The sequence below is a fragment of the Lupinus angustifolius genome, unplaced genomic scaffold (genome assembly GCF_001865875.1).
Source record: "Lupinus angustifolius cultivar Tanjil unplaced genomic scaffold, LupAngTanjil_v1.0 Scaffold_19_49, whole genome shotgun sequence".
NCBI classification, from domain to species: Eukaryota; Viridiplantae; Streptophyta; class Magnoliopsida; order Fabales; family Fabaceae; genus Lupinus; species Lupinus angustifolius.
Genome location: NW_017719338.1, coordinates 4,284 through 25,648, shown reverse-complemented (window position 1 = coordinate 25,648; position 21,365 = coordinate 4,284). Strand labels below are relative to the sequence as shown.

At 36.0% G+C, this 21,365-nt stretch overlaps 1 protein-coding gene across 1 annotated transcript; it reads right to left on the bottom strand.

The window, feature by feature from the left end:
• Nucleotides 1–17,342: 17,342 nt before the first annotated feature.
• LOC109338204 (brassinosteroid LRR receptor kinase-like) lies at nt 17,343–21,159 on the bottom strand. Its single transcript, XM_019575386.1, has one exon. The coding sequence runs from the start codon at nt 20,954–20,956 to the stop codon at nt 17,372–17,374; it is 3,585 nt and encodes a 1,194-aa protein (XP_019430931.1). The 5' UTR covers nt 20,957–21,159; the 3' UTR covers nt 17,343–17,371.
• Nucleotides 21,160–21,365: the final 206 nt, after the last annotated feature.

Genomic DNA, 21,365 nt, shown 5'->3' with positions numbered 1-21,365 from the left:
TTGAGCACCCTACTTCTTCTTGTCTTTTTCTTTCTTCCTTTTGCTCTTGGCTGACCATTCAATCTCAGGATTAAACTATAATTGATCTTCAATAGCCTTTCCTCTTAAGAGCATAAATGAGAATACTACAACAAGGGTTAGCATAGAGAGTAATAAAAAATAAAAGCTACTTAAAAAGAATAAAAGTAATTACACTACTCAATAACCTATATTTAGAAACTAATATAAATCGCACATTGCTCCCTGGCAGTGGCGCTAGAAACTTGTTGATATTTTTGGTACGGCAAGTGAACCGTATCGTTCAAGTAACAAAACCGGTAAATAATGGGATATGATCCCCAAAGAGAAATTCAGATCTATACTATTTTTTAAAACAGTAAATTGAGTAGATATGTACAAAGTTGAGAAATAATATTGCTCATTGACTTGATTTATCAAAAATGGTTAATTTAAAATGGTTTTCTAAAACAAAATAAAAATGGTTAGGATTGACTTACATCATTCCTCCTCTTTGTAATCTTTAGATTGAATTCTATAGAACTTGCAAAGTTATTGATCTTGATGCAATGTTTTTTTCGATTCATATGTATCAATTCTTTGATTACAAAATCCTTAGATAATTCATCAAACACCAATTTCTTGGATATTTAATCAATTATCTATCATTAAATCCAACATGAAAGCAATTCATATATCATTGTCTATTCCTAGATCAGTGATGAATCAAGAAAGATTATCCAGATTTGATTCCAAGTTTAACTTCCTAGCTAAACTTAGATCCAAGATCAAGAATCTAGAAATTAATAAGAATCAAGCATTAAACAAAGGATAAACTTTCCAAAATCAAACAACAATATATATTTTCGAATTGAATCCAAGAGTACAATAGTTAGAATATTACATTTCAATCCTAACACAAAGAGAATTACCCACTCCTCCTAGGCATCACAACACTAGAATAATGTAAATTATAAGAAAATCTAGATCTAAAGTCGTTCCCGTAACTTCTCTCCTTCTCTCTTGTGTTTCTCTCTCTATAAATTGTGAAGAAAGTGCTAGAAAATTGATTGCTTCCCCTATGTTATGTCCTATAACCACCTATATCTAATTTAGCATTTTAATCCCTCACTCAAGCTAGAGATTCTCACTTGAGCGAGTAACATAATTGTGTGTCTCGCTTGCGCCAGAGACACACTGAGATTTGGCCTCCAAAATTAGGAATTGTCGCTTGAGAGACAGCCTCTCGCTCAAGCGAGCGGGCAATTTGATGCTTGGTCGAGCCTGTGGCTTGGGCTAGTGATCTAGAGCTCCTTTTACGTAGATTCCTTGAATTTCCATCTTTCCCAATCCTCATTCTCCTGCAATTGACAAAAAAACATGTAAGGTCTTTAAACAAGATTAATTACACTAGATTCTTTAGAGTTGTGCATAATTTTCATCATAACTACACTATAAGTGCCTAAAATTATATGGATTTCCTTCACAACATGTTACTTAAAACCCTCGCCGCATGTTAGGTTCGTCTTTGATTATGTTTGTCAGAAGGGGCAAGTTGGAGTTTGTAGGCGGCGTGGCAGAGGCCAATTGGGAGAGCATTAAATGTTGTGCCATGAATAGTGGTACTTTGACGTGAGGTGCTGAAAGCCTTCAAGTTGGACTTGTCTGACCTAGGGGGACAAACTGGTCCTTTCAGGGGCATGGCACAGCCCAAATGGGGGATACATTAAATGAAGTCTCAATGATATTTATGAGGCTTATGTGAGGATGACGCAAGAGGCTGGTTTATGCCTATTCACACCTAGTTTGGTCGGGTGGGTCTCATCTTAGTCAAGTGATGTATAAGAATTCAATTGTTTTCCCGATGGTGGACAACACTCATTTCAAGTTTCGTTTCAAGATTACACACCGGGTACAAACATTACTCAGCTGTTGTAATAAGGATTCAATTGTTTACCTAAAGATGGACAACTTACACTACAAGACAAGTACCTGAAGGACAAACAATTACTCTTTACCAACCAAATATGGATTAGATTCTAGTTCTTATTTATTCGTTCATCTTCTGATCATCAGTCACTTTCAAGGCAATACCTTGGCTTACTTTACTGGCAGCCTTGGCTACTTAAAAAGGGATTAAATTGTCACGATATACCTAAATCTTGACAAACATTACTTAGCTTCTTAAATAAGAATTCAATTGTTTTCCTAATGGTGAACAACACCCACTTCAAGTTTTGTTTCAAGATTACGCATTTGGTACAAATATTACTTGGCTTTTTTAAGAGGGATTCAATTATTCACCTAAAGACAAACAACTTACACTACAAGACAAGTACCTGAATTACACACAGTTACTATTAACCGACCAAATCTGGATTAGGTTCTAGTTCTTATTTATTCGTTCATGTTCCGATCATCAGTCACTTGCAAGAAACTAAAAAAGTTAGAAACATTTATTCGACACAAATATATGAGGAATTTAAATGCATTTTAGTTATTTGATTTTGGGAATTTTATCACGGGTTTAATACATGAAATTAATTTGTTAACGAATTCATGATCTTGGATCCAAGTTTAAATGGGAAGTTGAACTTGGTATCGAATCTGGATTATCATCCTTGTTACTTCACTGCTCTAGGAATGGACAGTGATGTAGGAATTGCTTTTATATTGAACTTAAGGCTAGATAATTGGTTAAATATCCAAGGAATTGGTATTTAAGTAATTATCTAAGGATTTTGTACTCAATGAATTGATACAAATGATTCAAAGAAAATGAGCATCAAAATATGTAACTTCACAAGTTATACGGAATTGAATCTAAGGATTGCAAAGGGAAAGAAAGATGAACTTCAATCCTAACGCATTTAATTTCATAGTTTAATTTTTACAATTTAACAATTATTTTCAAAATCCAAATGATCGTAAACATCAAATCTTGTAAATACATACTCAATCTAATTTCTTAAGAATTAATACAAATCCAATTTGCTCTCTGAGGACGATATCCCAGTATTTACCGGTTATGACTTGAATGATACGGTTCACTTGCCATACAAAAATATTCAACAAGTTTTTGGCGCCGCTGCTGGGATCAATGAGTGAATTATATTAGATATATATCAAGTTTATTGAGTATTGTAAATATTTATTCTTTAATTTTTTTAGTATAATTAATCCTTGTGCTAACCTTTGTTGTAGTCTGCATATTTATACTTTTGCGAGGTAAGGCTATCGAAGAACAACTAGAGTACAATCTAGAAAATGAGAAGTCAGCCAAGAGCAACCGAAAGAAAGCAAAAGAGAGGAGGAAGTAGGGTAATCAGAACGCATAGGGTAGCTCTAAACAATCAATAAATTCATAGCCTTAGTTAGAGAAAATGGAGAATACGAATGCTGACACAGGGAATAATGAGCGGCCTAATCCTCCACGGAGGATGTTGGGTGATTATGCAATGTATCAAGGCCCGAGGAACTACTCAAGCATTGTCATTCCACACATAGAGAGAATAGTGGAAATTAAGCCAACATTTCTAATTTGGTTAGTGCATACAAATTCTTTGGGAAGGATTATGAAGATCCTTATGCACATCTTGACAACTTCTATGAATTGGTGGCAACAATGGGTTATATTGATATTGAAGGGGAAGTTGCATACATGATGTTGTTCCCATTCTCTCTATTTGGTGAAGCTAGGGAGTGGTTAAAATCTCATCCAACTCAAAGCTTGACTAGTTGGAGTGATTTGGAGTCAAAGTTTTTGACTCGGTTTTTCCCACCAGCTTGTTATTCGCATGCCAAATTTGAAATATCCACTTTCGGTCAAGGCGTAGATGAAGCATTCTATGAAGCTTGAGAGTGTTTTTCATATGCTACTGAGAAAATTCCCCAATCATGATTTTGAGGATGTGGATCAGCTTAACATATTCTGCAATGAGTTGAAGCCTAAGACCTAGATGACACTAGATGCAGCAGCAAGTGGTACAATGATGGTTGTGGACGCTGAACAAGCTACAAGAATCATAACTTCCTTATCTTCAACAGATAGGCAAGCACAACATAATCGGAGGACAGTACAAAAAAGGGGGTGCTTGATATGTATGCATCTGATGTTATTCTAGCACAAAATAAAATTTTGACTCAGCAGATCGAAGAACTTACCGAGCAAATGCCAAAGTTGGCGCAACAACTCCATGTTGTGCATTCTACTCTAAGTCCACCAGTGTTGAGATGTGACTTTTATGGAGGTGACCATTTCACTGGGCATTGTACAATGCCAAGTGTTAATTAGGAGGAAGAAGTGCAGTATGTCAACAATCAACCTAGATAGGGCAATTTCTCCAACAACCCTCCATACAATAATGAATTTCCATAGGGTTAGAGGGGCAATCCAAATCGGAACCAACAATGAATTGATACCTACTAGAACACTCACGAGCTGGAGGATGTGTATTGATTATAGGAAGTTGAACCAGGCTACCCGGAAGGATCATTTCCCTCTACCATTTATGGATCAGATGATTGAGAGGTTGGCTGGACAATCATTCTATTGCTTTTTGGATGGGTACTCATGATATAATCAGATCAATGTGGACTTAGATGATCAAGAAAAGACAGCTTTCACATGTCCTTTTGGTATCTCTGCATACAGGAAGATGTCATTCGAACCATGTAATGCACCAGCCACATTTCAAAGGTGCATGTTTGCTATCTTTTCTTATCAAGTAGAGTGTTATATTGAGGTGTTTACGGATGACTTATCAGTTTTCGGGTCGTCATTTGACTGTTGCTTAGCAAATCTGGACATCATACTGAAGCGATATGTTGAAACCAATTTGGTTTTGAATTGGGAGAAGTGTCACTTCATGGTAACTTAGGGAGTGGTCCTCGGACACAAGATATCTTCATGGGGTATTGAAGTTGACAAAGCAAAAATTAAGGTCATCAAGGAGCTTCCACCATTACTCAATGTCAAGAGAATCAAAAGTTTCATTGGCCATGTAGCGTTTTATAGACGTTTCATAAAGGACTTTTCTAAAATTTCAAAACCACTCAGTAATCTAAAACAAAAACTCATTTATGCTCCTGCCATAGTAGCTCCTGACTGGCACTTAGACTTTGAACTAATGTGTGATGCCAGTGATTATATCATCGGGGCGGTACTTAGACAAATAAAATCTAAGGTTTTCCATGCCATACATTATGCTAGAAAAGTACTAAATGAGGCACAAATCAAGTATGCCACAACAGAGAAAGAATTTCTTGCAATTGTGTATGCTTTGGAAAAGTTTAGATCTTACTTGATTGGATCCAAGGTCATTATTTTTACGAAGCATGCTGCTATTAAATATTTGCTGACCAAATCAGATTCAACCCCGAGATTGTTGTGATGAGTGTTATTATTGCAAGAAAGGGAGCGAGAATTGTGTGGCAGATCACTTATCAAGGTTGGTCAATCAAGAGGTGATAGTAAGAGAAGCTGAAGTGGTGGAGGATTTTCCAAATGAGAAACATCTCATGATTCAAGAAAGGTCATGGTTTATTGATATAGCCAATTTCAAAGCTGAAGGGGTGATCCCTAATGATTTCAACTGACATCAAAAGAAGAAATTCTTAAGGGACTCCTGTCATTATGTTTTGGATGACCCTCATCTTCTCAAGATTGGGTCTGATGGATTATTGAGACGGTGTGTTTCATCAGTAGAAGCCAAAAGTATCCTATGGCATTATCACATTTCTCCATATAGAGGACACTTTAATTGAGAGAGGACGGCTGTCAAAGTCCTCCAGTATGGTTTCTATTGGGCTGCAGTGTTCAAGGATGCACACCACTTTGCTCAACAATGTGATAATTGTTAGAGACTAGGCGGGATCTCTAAGAGAAATAAAATGACGATGTCCAGTATTCAGGAGATTGAGGTTTTTGATTGTTGAGGAATAGACTTCATGGGACATTTCCACCATCGCACTCACATTTATACACACTTGTGGCGGTGGATTATGTGTGCAAGTGGGTTGAAACTATAGTTGCATCGAAGGATGATGCTAAACCGTAGTGAAATTCTTGAAGAGAAATATATTCAGTCGGTCTGGCACACCTCAGGTTCTTATTAGTGTTGGAGGATCACACTTCTACAATTTACAACTTGAGAAGGTCCTTCAACATTATGAAGTCCGACACAAGGTGTCATCTCCTTACCATCCATAGAGAAATGGACAAGCGGAGGTATCCAACAAAGAGATCAAAAGAATCCTTGAGAAGACTGTCTCAACCTCAACAAAGGATTGGTCTCTCTGACTAGATGATGCACTATAGGCTTATAGAACAGCATTCAAGGCACCTACTGGTTTATCTCCTTATTAGTTGGTTTATAGAAAGGCATGTTATCTCCCAGTGGAGCTTGAACATAAAGCATATTTGGTGTTGAAATTCTTCAATATGGATCATCCATTAAGCATGGAATAATATGGATATGACTAAGGCCTAGTCTATGATAGATAAGCTACATCTAGAAAGCCAACTCGTTTGAATTATGAATCCAATTTTTGTAGCCCCTTTGAGCTGTAAATTTTTGTTCAAAAATCATGCACCCAAGCCAAATTGAAATATATCAATCCCCATGCCTATAGAGAATGATCATCAGTGCATATGGTTTTTGTTATATTGGGCAATGAAATTGCAAATGATGTATCTAAGTTGGAAAGCAAAACTGAAGAAAGAAATTCTCCTTCCTCACTTATGTCTTATTGATAAGCATGAGGAAATGAAAGAAAATCGAAGGAAAAAAATAAATCATGCCAAAAAGAAAGTGAAGACTCAAAAGAAAGAGTCAATTGAGGTAGGAGAATCAAAATGGTTAGTACTATAAATGAGGATGGGGTATAAAAAATTTGAGACTGAAATTCAAAGTAAATAAGTGAGGGAAACATGGATATGCCCTAATGGTCAATCTCTTCCCTTGTATCCCAAAAAAAACCAAGTTTCTTTGTAGTCAGACCTCATTACAACCCTATGTTAAGTCCTTAAGATCCATGGTTGAACTTGTGTACATGGCTTAACTGAAATGAAGGGCAAAGTCAAATTGTTTGAATCCAGCAAAGAAGTGAGTGAAACACTTAACCTGTGAGCATGAGAGATTTCCTTTGATTGAATTGAGTAGTTATTCTTGCTATTCTGTTTGAAATTGAACTAAGATCACTATGACTGATCACTATGACTGATCATTTGGAACTAAGATCACTATGACTGATCATGAAACAGGTTTCTATGGAAAAGTAAGTGAATGAATTTGCATGTTGCCATGATTGGATGAAAACTTTTTGAAAACTCACCATATCCTAGGAATTAAATTGAACTTGGTTACTTTGCTTGAGGACAAGCAAGATTCTAGGTTGGGGGAGTTTGTTAAGTGCCAATTTTTGAGCGAAATGTATATGAATTTGGGACACTTAGTGTGTAGTAAGGATACAAATTGTGTACAACTCCTAACAACTTAGTCTAATTTTATCTTGTTTAGTAATTTACATATGTTTATGTCAGTTGCAGAATAAAAGGTATGGAAAAGAGGAGAAAAATGAGAAGTTTGGAGTTTCTGAACATTGTATCCTTCGCTTGAGCCACGGTGTCGCCCAAGCGAGGGACTGTCGCTCAAGCGAAAATTGAAGAGTGCAAAAGGGTGACACTCTGCCTAGCCCTCGCCCAAGCAAAAAGGAAGTCCCTCACCCAAGTGAGAGATGGTCGCTAAAGCGACAAATGAAGATGGAAAGGGGCTGATTCTCTGTCTGGCCCTCGCCCAAGCGACCTGTTCATGATTCAAAATGGTTATCTCTCTCGCTCAAGTGAGAATCTCAAGCTTGAGTGAGAGACCAGAAGTTAGAACATATATAGGCCGTTATATAATGAAAAGTGAGGGGCTCAACCATCATTCCACCAATTTTTCCACGAAATTTAGAGAGAGAAACACTAGGAAGTAAGAGAGAAGTCATGGGAACGACTTTAGATTGATAATTTCTTGTAATTCTCAAGAGATAAGTGTTGTAAGGGGAAGGATGTTTGGCTAAATCTTTAGTGTTGGGATTCAGATGTAATCTTCTAACTTTTGTACTCCTGGATTCAATTCTTTAATGCATTTTAGTTATTTGATTTTGGGAAGTTTATCCCGTGTTTAATGCATGAAATTACTTTGCTAATGTATTCATGATCTTGGATCCAAGTTTAACTGGGAAGTTAAACTTGGTATCGAATCTGAATTATCATCCTTGTTACACCATTGCTCTAGGAATGGACAGTGATCTAGGAATTGCTTTTACATTGAACTTAAGGCTAGATAATTAGTTAAATATCCAAGGAATTGGTATTTAAGTAATTATCTAAGAATTTTGTACTCAAGGAATTGATACAAATGATTCGAAGAAAATGTGCATCAACATCTGTAACTTCACAAGTTATACGGAATTGAATCTAAGAATTGCAAAGGGAAAGAAAGATGAACTTCAATCCCAACGCATTTAATTTCAAATTTTAATTTTTACAATTTAACAATTATTTTTAAAAACATAAATGATCGTAAACATTGAATCTTGTAAATACATACTCAATCTACTTTCTTAGGAATTAATACAAATCTATTCTGCACTCTGAGGACGATATCCCGATATTTAGCGGTTATTACTTGAACGATACGGTTCACTTGTCGTACGAAAATATTCAACAAGAGGTAAACATTTCTCCTTGATGGCCACTCTGAGGGGGGGGGGCGGGGGGCGAGCTTGTCCTAGCCCTTGGAAGCACATGATGCCTACCCCCAGTTCTTCTGGGCGGCACGCTACAGCAGCCTGATGCAATCAACACCATCGCCCATCCTAGCTGCTACAAAAATCGATAAAAATGGTTAGATATACATTACAACAAGCAAAACCAAGTTAAGCCTAATATCTCGGGCAAGAAACTTACCGACCAACCCCTCAAAAACGGCATCACCCTACGCAAGATCATAACACTTTATGGTCCTGCTGGCCTCAACCCAATCCAACATCTCCCTGGCTGCAGCTGCCTCATGGCATCCAACTCTTCAAAATCGTAGCTGAATTTATCAGCCGACTCCTAATGGATCTCGCCATCCCAAGAGAAAGAGAATAAAGGTCACCTATCTGGCCTATATGCCCACATATGACGGCTACCCTGACCCTCTACCTCGTAAAAGTTGGCCTTCTAATTCTTCACTAATCCCTCGAAGGGACGAAAAAGCACACATTTATTCTTCGACTATAGGCACTTCCACCCCCAACGACCGAGTTGGTTCTCGTCCCTGTTACTGTTGTGTGCTACTCGGAACATCCAAAAAAATAATCAAATGGTGTAGGGCAGCTCCAACACCTCATAGAAAATTTTGAATGCTCGGATGAACCCACAAGCATTCGGGTGCAATTGAGACGATGTTACATGAAGATGCCGCAAAACGGCCACAAAGCATTCGTCCAATGGTGTCTTCACCATAATCCTACAAGAAACATACTCGTACATGTAGAAGATCCATCTATTTCCTGTCTCTGCCAAAAGATCTTGGCATGCTCAATCATCAGTGTTTGGGGCATGCCAGCAAATATAATTGGTTGGTTTAACCAAGACATCCACGTTCGGCTTGGTCGTGCCCGTATAGGAGCTAGAAATGCCCAGCACCTCACGATACACCCACCAATATTCTGAGTCCAGATGGATCAATGCCTCCAGGATTGTAAATAAGTCGTCTCTATCGGCGAAATTCCTCCCCATTATCAACCTGTCACCAGAGCAAGTGTCAGAATCTGAACTAGATAACCCATATTGGACCGACCGCCACTTCTCGAGAAAAGCTATTGGGTCCAAAGCTTGTGTACTCCTTCCGACCCTTCCTCTCCTCAGGTCACCTAGTAACGAAGGAATGGAAAGGTCTTTCTGACCATAACCACGGGCAGAGGCGAAACTCGTACGCTGACAATGATAGGTTGACCAAGAAGTGAAAGGTGACGGTGGTCCAGGCAAGACCATCATCCCATTACAGCTCGAATCATGCTCGGGGCAAGGTTCCATACAAGAATAATATTAATGCAGAAAGCAAAAGGAGGGAAAATGAGACTTGCAAAATAAGTGAAAGTTGAAAAAATGCAAAGCAAAGGTTCAACAAATAAGAATAGTTTGGTAGCGGTAAATAAGAAAGTTCAAGATTTTAAGAAAGTAAGCATAAATCAAAAATGAAGGGGGAGACCCCCCCCCCCCCTATTTATATAGAGAAAAGGACTAACGCCATTGTAATGCTCAACCCTAGAAGCCTCAGAACTCGGATAGGTGGCAAAAAAGGAAATGACAAGCCATTATGACTCGTAACCTTTGGTGTTCAGGTTCTTCTCAAGTCATCATGACTAGTGACCTCTGACCTTCAAATACATCATACATAAGGTGGCTCTGAACTCCATGTGTCAACCACCAATAAAAACATAGCAATAGCTCCCACGCATGCCAACTGTCACCAGACCTCTGAAAAGATTTGAATCTCATCAAGGACCTTTGGCATGCTCTGCCACGTAACCCGGAAAGTCGGATCCACGTTATGTTCTGACCAAAAAATTATCCCCGGATAAGTTGAGACCCATTAAGTTGCATGGTCGGAAGCCACATCCTCATCCCGACCACCCGATTGATTCTGAGCAAGCAAAATGATAGGACCTAGCAATGTAACGCCTCCAAAGAACGTTTTACTTTAAAAATTGGTCACCCATCATGACATTCAGGATCACCCGAAACAAAGAGAGTCTGCCAACATGCTCGGCCTCCGAGCATACTAACAAACTGGGGGCAACTATTCCATCCCAATCAAGCCGGTACATCAATTGACCAGGATGGGACCCACCCCACCAAACCAAGTGCAAATAGGCGTAAACTAGCCTCTTGCGTCATCCACGCATAAACCTAATAAATACTACTAACACTTCATTTAATGCATCCCCTAATTGGGCTCTGACATGCCCCCTGAAAGGACCAATCTGCCCCTAGGTCAGACAAGTCCAACTTGGAGGCTTGCATCACCTCACGTCAAAGTACCATTGTTCCTGACACGTCATTTAATGCTCTCCTAATTAGCCTGCCACGCCACCTAAAAACTCCAAGTTGCCCCATCTAACAAACATAATCAGAGACAAACCTACCATGTGGCATGAGCAGACCTGCTACACCTATATGAACACACTGTCAAGTCACCATCAAGCACTAGATTGTTGACATGTTACCATAACATTTACTATAAATAGGGGATGTTCCCCTTACAATAAGTATTCATCTTTTCCATATTCTCTTGCATCATAAATATTCACTCACACTCATAAACATCTTAACTCTCGCATTCATTACTAGTATTTACTTTCATCCACCCTCATTCATTATCCATTAACTATCCTTAAACTCATGCTGCCTTAAGCGTCAGAGAACCTTTTCAGGTACCTCTACCAGCGGGTTAAAGCCTCATCCCAGTCAACCTCTAGAAGCAAGCTACTCAACTGGATACTCGTTTCGACCATACACGATCTATAAAAAAGAACAATTATTAAAGTATTTGTGTGATTATATTAATTTAATTTTGATATATAATCAGTCTAAATATTTTTCCATCTTTAAATAATTATATATACCTCATCCTATGATGACAATAAAAATTTATACTAATTTTAGTACATTGTTTTACCATCTTTATGTGTCGGGGTGAATATTATAATATACGTAGCTCTGATATAGTTGTCTTTGCCTTTGACTAAGTAACTCATAACATACTTGTGCGATTAACCCATAAGTCTAGTGATTAAAATAAATCTTTCCCTAAATATAGTTGCTCTAAGATTTGAATATGTTGATCCCAGAACTAAAAACTCATTTGAAGCCAGTCCCTTTCTTTTAATTTTGTTTATCCAATGTGGATCTTAGGTCTACTTACAAGCGAGAGAGACCAGAGAATCCAAACACTTAATGTTTTGTAGTTTAATCAAATAAGATAATTTACAACATACTAAATATTTTTAATTATACAACAATTCATAATTTACTAATCATTAATTAATAGGTTAAAAACCTTTTACACACAATATGCAAATAAATCACATCTTTATTTTATTATCAAAGCATCAAATGACACAATCATTTAAAAAAATTCCACCTTAATCTAACAACTAATGCACATTCTAAGGAATCATAACATTGTGTTTTTTATTTTAACCTATCGGGTCAATTCCAGCAGACCCTGAGGTGATGGTATAGTATCACAAAGGTGACATTGTAAGCATGGATGATCAAGATCCTATCCTACCTTCTCATTTAGTTTGATTTGGTTTTAATTAACATGTATATGCTCGAGTTTCACCGAGTATAAGACCGAGTTTGGTTTCAAAAATTATATTTAACTAATACTTAGGGTTGAGTAAAAGTTTGCTTCTCTTATCTATTCCAACTCAACTTTTGCTCACACTTGACTTCTATTTATATGTATTTATTCAATTGTTTAGAAAGTAATATATTCTTAACTCATAGTAATTAGTGCATTTGATTTCAGAAACAAATCTATTGATATAATATCATCTTTTTTAACTATGTCCTTTTAATTACCTTTGTTAATAATTTAGGACACTTTTGTTTGAATGATTTTCCGTCAAAGTAGTTATATTATTTCATATGTTCTTAATTCTCTAATCTTTTTATTATATCTACACATATTTAAATGTTTAATAAAACATTTACATATATATTACTTCATGTATCAAACTATATATGTGGAAACAAGAAAATTTTACCTAAATAATTATATATAATAGGCTTAGAGGTGGTTTTGAATTCAAAACTTAGTCTAATTGTTATTTAGAGTCCGGCAAAAACTAGGGTATGATATAGATTAAAAAAAAAGAGTAAATTACACTGATACTCCCTGAGTTTTAATGAAATTACATGAATCATCCCTCACTTTTTTACACTTACACAAACTCCCCTATTTTTTATACTTTCATTATATTGACCACCCCTCCATGAGAAATAAGTGTAATATCTTAAACAAAAAATGTGATAAACTCAATTAAGTTAAACAAAACATGATATATCATAGATACAAGTCTAAATAATATACAAATTAATGTATTTTATTATTTTTGGTTCGTTATGATCTATTACAAGAGCGATTTAAACAATATCTCTTTAGAATTTTTGATGTATTCTGTAACAAAAAATAATAAAAATACATTGATTTGTATATTATTTGGACTTGTCTCCATAATATATCATGTTTTGTTTAACTTAATTGCATTTATCATATTTTATCATTAAAAGATTACACTTAATTCTCATGCATGCGTGGTCAGTGTAATGAAAATATAAAAAATAATAGAGTTTGCGTAGGTTTAAAAAAATGAAGGGTGGTTTAGTAATTTCGTTAAAACTCATAGGGTGTGAGCGTAATTTATTATAAAAAAATTTTTACCCATTTGAAGGCAGCTTTTCCGACAAGTAGCCCTTTGGAGCACGTGTCACCCAACCTGTGCATATACGAATTGAAACACACAAATAAAATCTTAATGGATATTATTAAGAGAAGAAGATAAATTCATTAATAAAATATGGGATTTTTACAACTTCATTACATTATCTATTATTATGTACTAACTATATATATATATTAAATTATATCGATCATAGATATTACAATATATTATTAAAGGAATATAATTTTGCCATTTGTACTTCTTTTGTCTACTGAGTCTAAGCTGCAAGTCTTGTCTCATACTTAATAGGCATAATAGTAAGAGTTACTGTTGGAATTGTTACCTAAAATCTCACATAGTTACCAATTTCATTATGAGAAAAGATGTATGTCCGAGTATATGAAATATACATTTATCATTGATGTTGTATTATTGTTGATTTTTCAAAAAAGTAATCCAAATAATAGATGAATAATAGTATGTATGTATATAAATCTTTACACTAACGGTATACAGATTTTACACTCTTTCATTATTATACTTGAAGAAAGATATATCAACATATACTATAGATATTTATATATTGTTAGTTACAGTTTATTATTTATTTATAATTAGTATTAACTCTTCAAAAATATTACAAATAAATGAATATTAAATATTTACATTGATAATACATAAATATTATACTCTTATATTTATCACTAATTTAATTCATTAAAGATATATGTTAATAAGTTAGACGTGAAAGATTATATTTGCCACCTTATAATAAGAAACTTTTCATTATATTAATTCATGAAAAGTTAAATAGAAAAAATGTATTCTGTGGAAGTTTTATGAGTTTTATATATTATTATTATATTATTTGTGTTTAATCATCATTGATTCTTTAAAAAAGTAATTCAAATAAAATATAGATAATTATTAACTACATATAAATCTTTAAGCTAACAATACATATATATTATACTCAAGATTAAATTTGTTATCAACTCAATCCCACAATGGAATCTGTTATTATATTATTAGTTTCTGAGAGGTTTAATTTGTTACCAAGTTAGTCTATCAGTAGAGATATTACTAATAGTTGAGGGAGCTATCACTATGCCATATGATATGATGTATTTTTATCTTAACTTCTCATGACTTATATTGTTCGTATTTAAATATTGTCTTTATGCCATTGTTTTAATATTCTAAATTTATTTTTTCCATTAAAGCTAGAATGTCATTTAATATAAAAGGGACAAGTTGTGAAACAATAGATTTATCAGAAAAAATGAAATAAAACATTGGTCTTGCGTTAATATTGACTGAACTAGACAGTACTTTGCCAAAAAGAGTTGCAATATTATCGTATTATTGAGAGTAACAATGCATTTCAAGTGCTATAGAATAGCTACTTACAACATAATGATGGATCTTCAATTGTTGACTTCACATTTTTTGGTTACTCACAACATAATTATATATAGTAAAAGTTTTTTTAATTTTTTACTCTTATTTCTTTAGGGACGGTAAAACTATTGGAATATTAAACATAGTACAAGATTTGTGAGGGAATATATGAACAATAATAAGAATCATAATAAGCAATTTAAACGTACGTACCGCTGTATGTACTTTCTTAAAGACACAATAAGCATTGTGATTATCTATATCCAATGACAGAATAGAGGGATAGAGTATTTCCAACTCATTCAGAATCATAACCCAGACAATGAAACAAGAAACGACCAAAATTAACAACAAAAAATGAATAAATTATTTTTATTTATTTACACAAGGGCTATAAGGAATTTATTAAGAAAGAAGAAACAAACGCAACATTTATTGTACGAATACATTAGACTAAGGACAGATAGCTGATGATCATGGTGAGTATTTAATTACATGGGTCGAGACCTTGCCCCCACATAAATATTCAAATTAAATGAAGTATTTTAATGAAAAGATTCTTCCCTATTTTCATGTCATGTATTTTTTTTTGTATAACCAAAATGTTTTTCACACTAAAGATACCTAATTAATCTTTTTTTAGTGTTTGACTATTCATTCTAACAAATATTGCCTTCCTGAACTAATTCTTTGATTTTTAAACTAATTCGATACATAAATATCTAATATGATCTTACGTCAATAGACTAATACCAAATCCATCTTTTCTTCCCATGTATGATCACCTATTATGACCATCTCCTTTTTCTCTTCATCACCTGGACCTGTAATCATATTCCAAAGAGTTTTTAAGGTGGAAAAAGAAAATTTATGGTAAATGGTTTTTTCTCTCTCTCTCATACAAACGGGCATAGGTAAAAGTTGAAGTGCACATGTAATAACTTTAATACAACATTCTAAATCAAACCCATGTTTGTCTTTGTCTACTGTAAAAGCCATTATTTACTGTTTATTTATACATGTATCATGTGTTCTGGACTATGGTCTACAAATAGGTAGCCACTACTAGAGGGACAGGTTTTCCACTTTTCCCAGTCACAGAGATAGTAATAATTTATCAAAAGTGTGATCAAGATCACGTGCAAAGCACGACATCGATGGAGAACAGACAAAATGTATTCATTCATTAACTCCCTTTCCTATTAATAAGATATGAGCACATCATTCATGAGTTGAAGATTCTTGATAATTATGAAAGAAATAGTAGTTTCCTAAGTAAAAGGTTTCCAATTATAAGATTGGGATACTTTGACCAAAATATGGTCCAACCAAACTTGTTTAGGTGTTATTTGTGGTCCGAACTATTATTAATCATACTAACTAAATCCTGTAGCAATAATTACATTAACCATAAGTTTTTATAAGTGAAGGTTTGGTCTGTCACTCTAAGAGTTTCATCTTTTGATAAAATATATAATTATTAAAATTTTAATTTAAATATATTTTTTAACTTATCACATCATATTACGCATAAAGTAATACATTTTTTATGGATAAAAGATGGACTCACTTTATTGTTTTAATTATAATTGCATGCCTACCACGCACATTTTGAGTTAAAAAACAATTTCTTTAAACTTTTCGGACCAAAAACATGTTTAGGTTTTTTCAATGGGGAAATAATCAAGAATTGAAGTTAGAGATTGATGCAAGAAACGTGCACGTTCAAGAGAAAGACAGAGATGGTGAAACCTACAGTATAAAATTCATGTGGCTATTCTGTTCCTTCTGTTTATAACTATATGCATAAGAAAAAATGAATCTGAAAGTAATAGCTGATAAATACGGATACCTAATGGCTCCTGAAATGTGTACCCAATTAGGCCAAAATTATTGAACCAAGTCAAGAAAAGTACCTCCTGTACAGTGATATTTTTCCCTATAGAGTCCTTAAACTAGCAAGCAAAACAAAAAGGCTCAGAACAACTTAAGGAGCAAGAGGTTTAATTTCTTAATCAAATTAAGAAATTTGATGTTACAGACACCAAAGTGTGTATTTTGGATAACTTAATGTGACTAAATTTGTTTATAATAATCGAAAGATCCTTTAAGAGATCTTTTGCAAAAGATGGCTATTTCCAAACATACACTTAAAGACATATTTTCACAAATTATATGGCAAATTGGACCAAAAGTTGCAGTGAATCAAATGGAGAAAACAAATCAAACAGCCAAAGGAAAGGGCCAAAAGATTCTCCACTTAGTCACTATCAATCATCATAACCTTTGATAAGATTGATCATATCTAAATGAGAAAGTACTAGGGAAAAAGTTCTAGGGAAAAACATACAACTTAAGCTGTTTATATACAAGTTAAACAAAAACAGGTGTTTATGTATAAAAACAAGACTACTACATACATCTTAGACCCAGCCAAAAAGGAAAAATCTGTTTCCTCTCTTGAAGTTTCTGGAACTTTTGCTTAAGGCTTGCTTAACTCAGGGACTTCTTGAATGCTCATTTCAACCATTTCAAGATCATTTAAGCCGTCATATTCTGTAGCTATGGTAGATTGCGAATCCATCCCTGATCCGGCTTGAATTTCTTTGAACATTGCCATGACTTGAATCATCGTTGGTCGCCGCCAAGATCTATCATCCAAACAAGCACACGCAACCTTCAAGTGCTGTAGAAGTTCAATTTCTAGGTTGGGGTCTTCCTTCATCAGCTCTGGGTCAAAAACATCACTTATCTTAAGTTTGGCATGTTGTTTCACCCACCCCACAAGATTGTTATCGCCAAAATCTGCTGAATCCGTGGGATTTCTCCCTGTGAGCAACTCCAACAAAACAACACCATAGCTATAAACATCACCTTTGGTGGAGCATCTAAAGCTTTGATAGTATTCAGGAGGAACATAGCCTGGGGTGCCAGCTAATGTGCTCACACTCAAATGGGTATCCATCGCACTCATAAGCCTAGCCATTCCAAAATCAGAGACTCTAGCTTCCAAGTTCTCATCAAGTAACACATTACTTGATTTCATGTCTCTGTGAATAATGTGGGGGCTGCAATTGTGATGAAGAAAAGCCAATCCCCTGGCAGCTCCAATGGCAATTCTTCTCCTCGCTGACCAGTTTAGCTTGATCCCAGCTTTCTTCGGGTCGTGCAGAACATCATCTAGACTCCCATATTTCATGTACTCATAAACCAAGAGTCTCTCTTCTCCAACCTTACAATAGCCCAGAAGGGGAACAAGGTTCCTATGCTTGATTTTCCCAATGGTTTCCATTTCAGCAGTGAACTCTCTGTCCCCTTGTCCACTTATACGTATCAATTTCTTGATGGCCACAGCACTACCATCCTTCAACTGAGCCTTGTACACATCACCAAAACCGCCCGAACCAATAAGAGTGTCATTGTGAAAGCCATTGGTAGCTTCAAGAAGATCTGCAAAAGTGAGCTTTCTGAGGGGCTTCTCGAATGTAGCAAGGTTTATGCTAAGCGCTTCGCGGGCACTGGTCAATTTCCAGCCTGAATTGGCATTACCCGAATGAGAATTACCGTCAATGTAAGCATCGAGCTCAGCTTCCTTCTTCTTCCTCCTATTTTTTGTCTCAACGGCAATAATAATCAAACCAAAGATGCAGAAGAGTGAGAATATCAACCCCATGGCGACGCTCCCCACAAGAGATGCCTGTCTCCTGTGAGAATTCTGATGTTGGGCACTTGCACTGGGTCCTATGCCTGACACACATTTATTAAGAGGAACTCCACATAGATCAGAATTATTCATAAACTTGGCTGCTGGAAAAGTATCAAATTGGCCGGATTCAGGAATCGACCCAGAGAGATAATTGTTTGAAAAATCAATTTCTGTAAGCAAGGAGAGTCCTGCCATGGTTGATGGAATCTCCCCTTCAAGCCTATTGTAAGACAGATCAAGAATATTGAGGTCTTTCACTTTCCCAAGCTCTTCTGGAATGCTCCCAGATATATTATTGTGACCCAAATTCAAGATTGTCAAATAGTACATTGCCCCAATCTCCTTGGGAATACTACCAGACAACATGTTATATGAAATATCCAAAAAGATCATAGAACCATTTCTGTTAAACGTTGGCCGCACCATACCTTCGTAAACTCTGGTGAAATTGCAAGAGTTCCTTTTCATAACTGAAATCCGGCTCAATTGCACCTGACTGATCCCTGCATACTCTAGCAAGTTCCCTGCGCCATGACACTCCTTCCTCCCATCATTCTTTATGTAAGCATAAGTCTTCCCACTTATGAAATGCAATGTGATTTCCCCTGATTGCTTAAACAGCTCCGGTGGTATTGGCCCTGTTAGTGCATTAGTATTCAGATCCAACCATACCAAGCTTTTGCAATCTCCAAGCTCAGGTGGAATCCGGCCGGTGAACGAATTATTACTCAGCTTCAAAATAGCCAGATTTGATAACTTTCCAATCCAAGATGGAATTTCTCCACTAAGCCTATTATTCGAAAGCGAGATCCAATTCAAGTTGGAGCAATTGCTTAACCCAGAAGGAATGTTTCCGGACAAGAAATTGAAATCCAGGATCAAATTCTGCAACATAGTCATGTACATTAGCTCTTGTGGTATTTCACCATGAAGCTGATTGAGCCACATTATCAAATCACGAAGATTCGAAAGAGACCCTAAACTAGCAGGGATAGTACCCGTGAGGTAATTGAAGCTCAAATCCAATGCCACGAGGTTTGAACAGTTGCTTAATGTGGATGGAATAGAACCAGAAAAATTGTTATTCTGTAAATAAAGCTCCTTGAAACTGTTCTTAGGATCTTGACAGAGTCCTTTAGGAATTGAACCAGACAAGTTATTAGCACTCAGATCCAACGATTCCAAACCCACCATCTTCGAAAAAGATTCCGGTAGAGACCCAGTGAATTCATTGAAGGACAGAACAAGCTTTTTAAGGCTGCTCATTTCGGCGAAAACCGAAACCACCAACTCACCGGTGAACTTGTTGTGGGAGATATCCAGCAATTGGAGCGAAGAGCAGGTGGTAAATTCGCTCGGTACAGTACCAGATATGTTGTTGTGAGATAAATTCAGCTCAAGTAGTGTGGAGCAGAGGTTACTGGCAAGTCGAACCGGAATCTCACCAAAGAAATGGTTGTTATCGAAGTAGAGAAACTGCAGAGAAGAACCGGAGGGAAAAACCGGAACCAAACCGGAAAACTGGTTACTTGAAACATTCAGGTAACTAAGCTTGTTACAATATGACAGTGATTGAGAAATATCACCAAAATATTTGTTAGAAGAGATATCAAGAAACTGCAGAGAAATGCATTCACCGAAAGACGGGATTTGAACGGAGAAGTTGTTACCGGAAAGGTCTAAATACTGTAAGTTACTGCAACCGGAGAAATCGGTTTCTCCGGTTAACTTATTACCTTGAACGTGAAGTTGGTTTAACCCATCACAACCATGGTTCAGGATCCAAGGAAGAAACTCGGAACCAGAAATCATGTTATGAGAGAGGTCAATGAGTTTGAGAGATAGGGTCCATGGTTTCAGAGAGGGTTGGCTCAGAGAAGAATATTCTAGAAGGTTGTTAGAGAGGTTAAGAGATTGAAGAGTGGTGCAAAGTGAAAAAGTGGTTAAGTCATAAACTGAACCTGAGAGAGAGTTAAAGGAGAGGTCTATGGTGGTTAAAGAGGTTGAACATTTTTTGAAGGGAGTGATGGTACCCGTTAGATTGGTGGAATGGAGGGTCAGGATTTGGAGATGGTCGATGGAGAGAAGGTGGGTGGAGATCACGGTGAAGTTAACGGTGAGAGGGATGGAGGTGAGGTTAATGGAAGTGAGTTGGTTAGTGTTTTTGTTGCAGGTGACGCCGTTAAATGAGCATGGGTTTTGGGTTGGGAGCCATGTAGAGAGAATGGACGGGTCAGGGAGTGTTGCTTTGAAGTTGAGAAGTTGTTGAGGTGAAGGAGAAGAGAAAGGGAAGAATGTGAAGAGAGAGAAGAAGAAGAAGAGAAAGAGTGAGAAACTTTGTTGTATGTGTTTGGGTTTCATTCTGTGTAGATTGAGATACAGAGCGAGAGTGGGAGAGAAGAAGAGTGGGTACCTCTGTATGTTAGTTCAGGGTGTAAGCTCTGCCATTAGAGAGACAAAGAGCTTAGAAGCTATGGTTCAGAGAGAGAGAGAGAGAGGATTTGAGAGATGAAGAAAATGGAGTGAAAAGTTGGGGTAAAGAAGGTAAGAAGAGTATTTATCCAGTTGGAAGAGTGGACAGAGCTGATGCTCACATTGCATGTGACACTCTCAATTCTATCATATTTAGTGAGAAAAAGATCTATACATAATATTAAATGGGTTTTATATAATATTATTATATTTTTTATTTTTTATATTTAATTATTATTTATCTTTAAAAAAATAATAAAAATAAAGTAATTACATATAATTCTTTAAAATAATAATA

What these genes read in the sequence shown, in the direction of transcription:
- LOC109338204 (XM_019575386.1), bottom strand. Translation starts at nt 20,956, where the DNA reads ATGAAACCCAAACACATACAACAAAGTTTCTCACTCTTTCTCTTCTTC.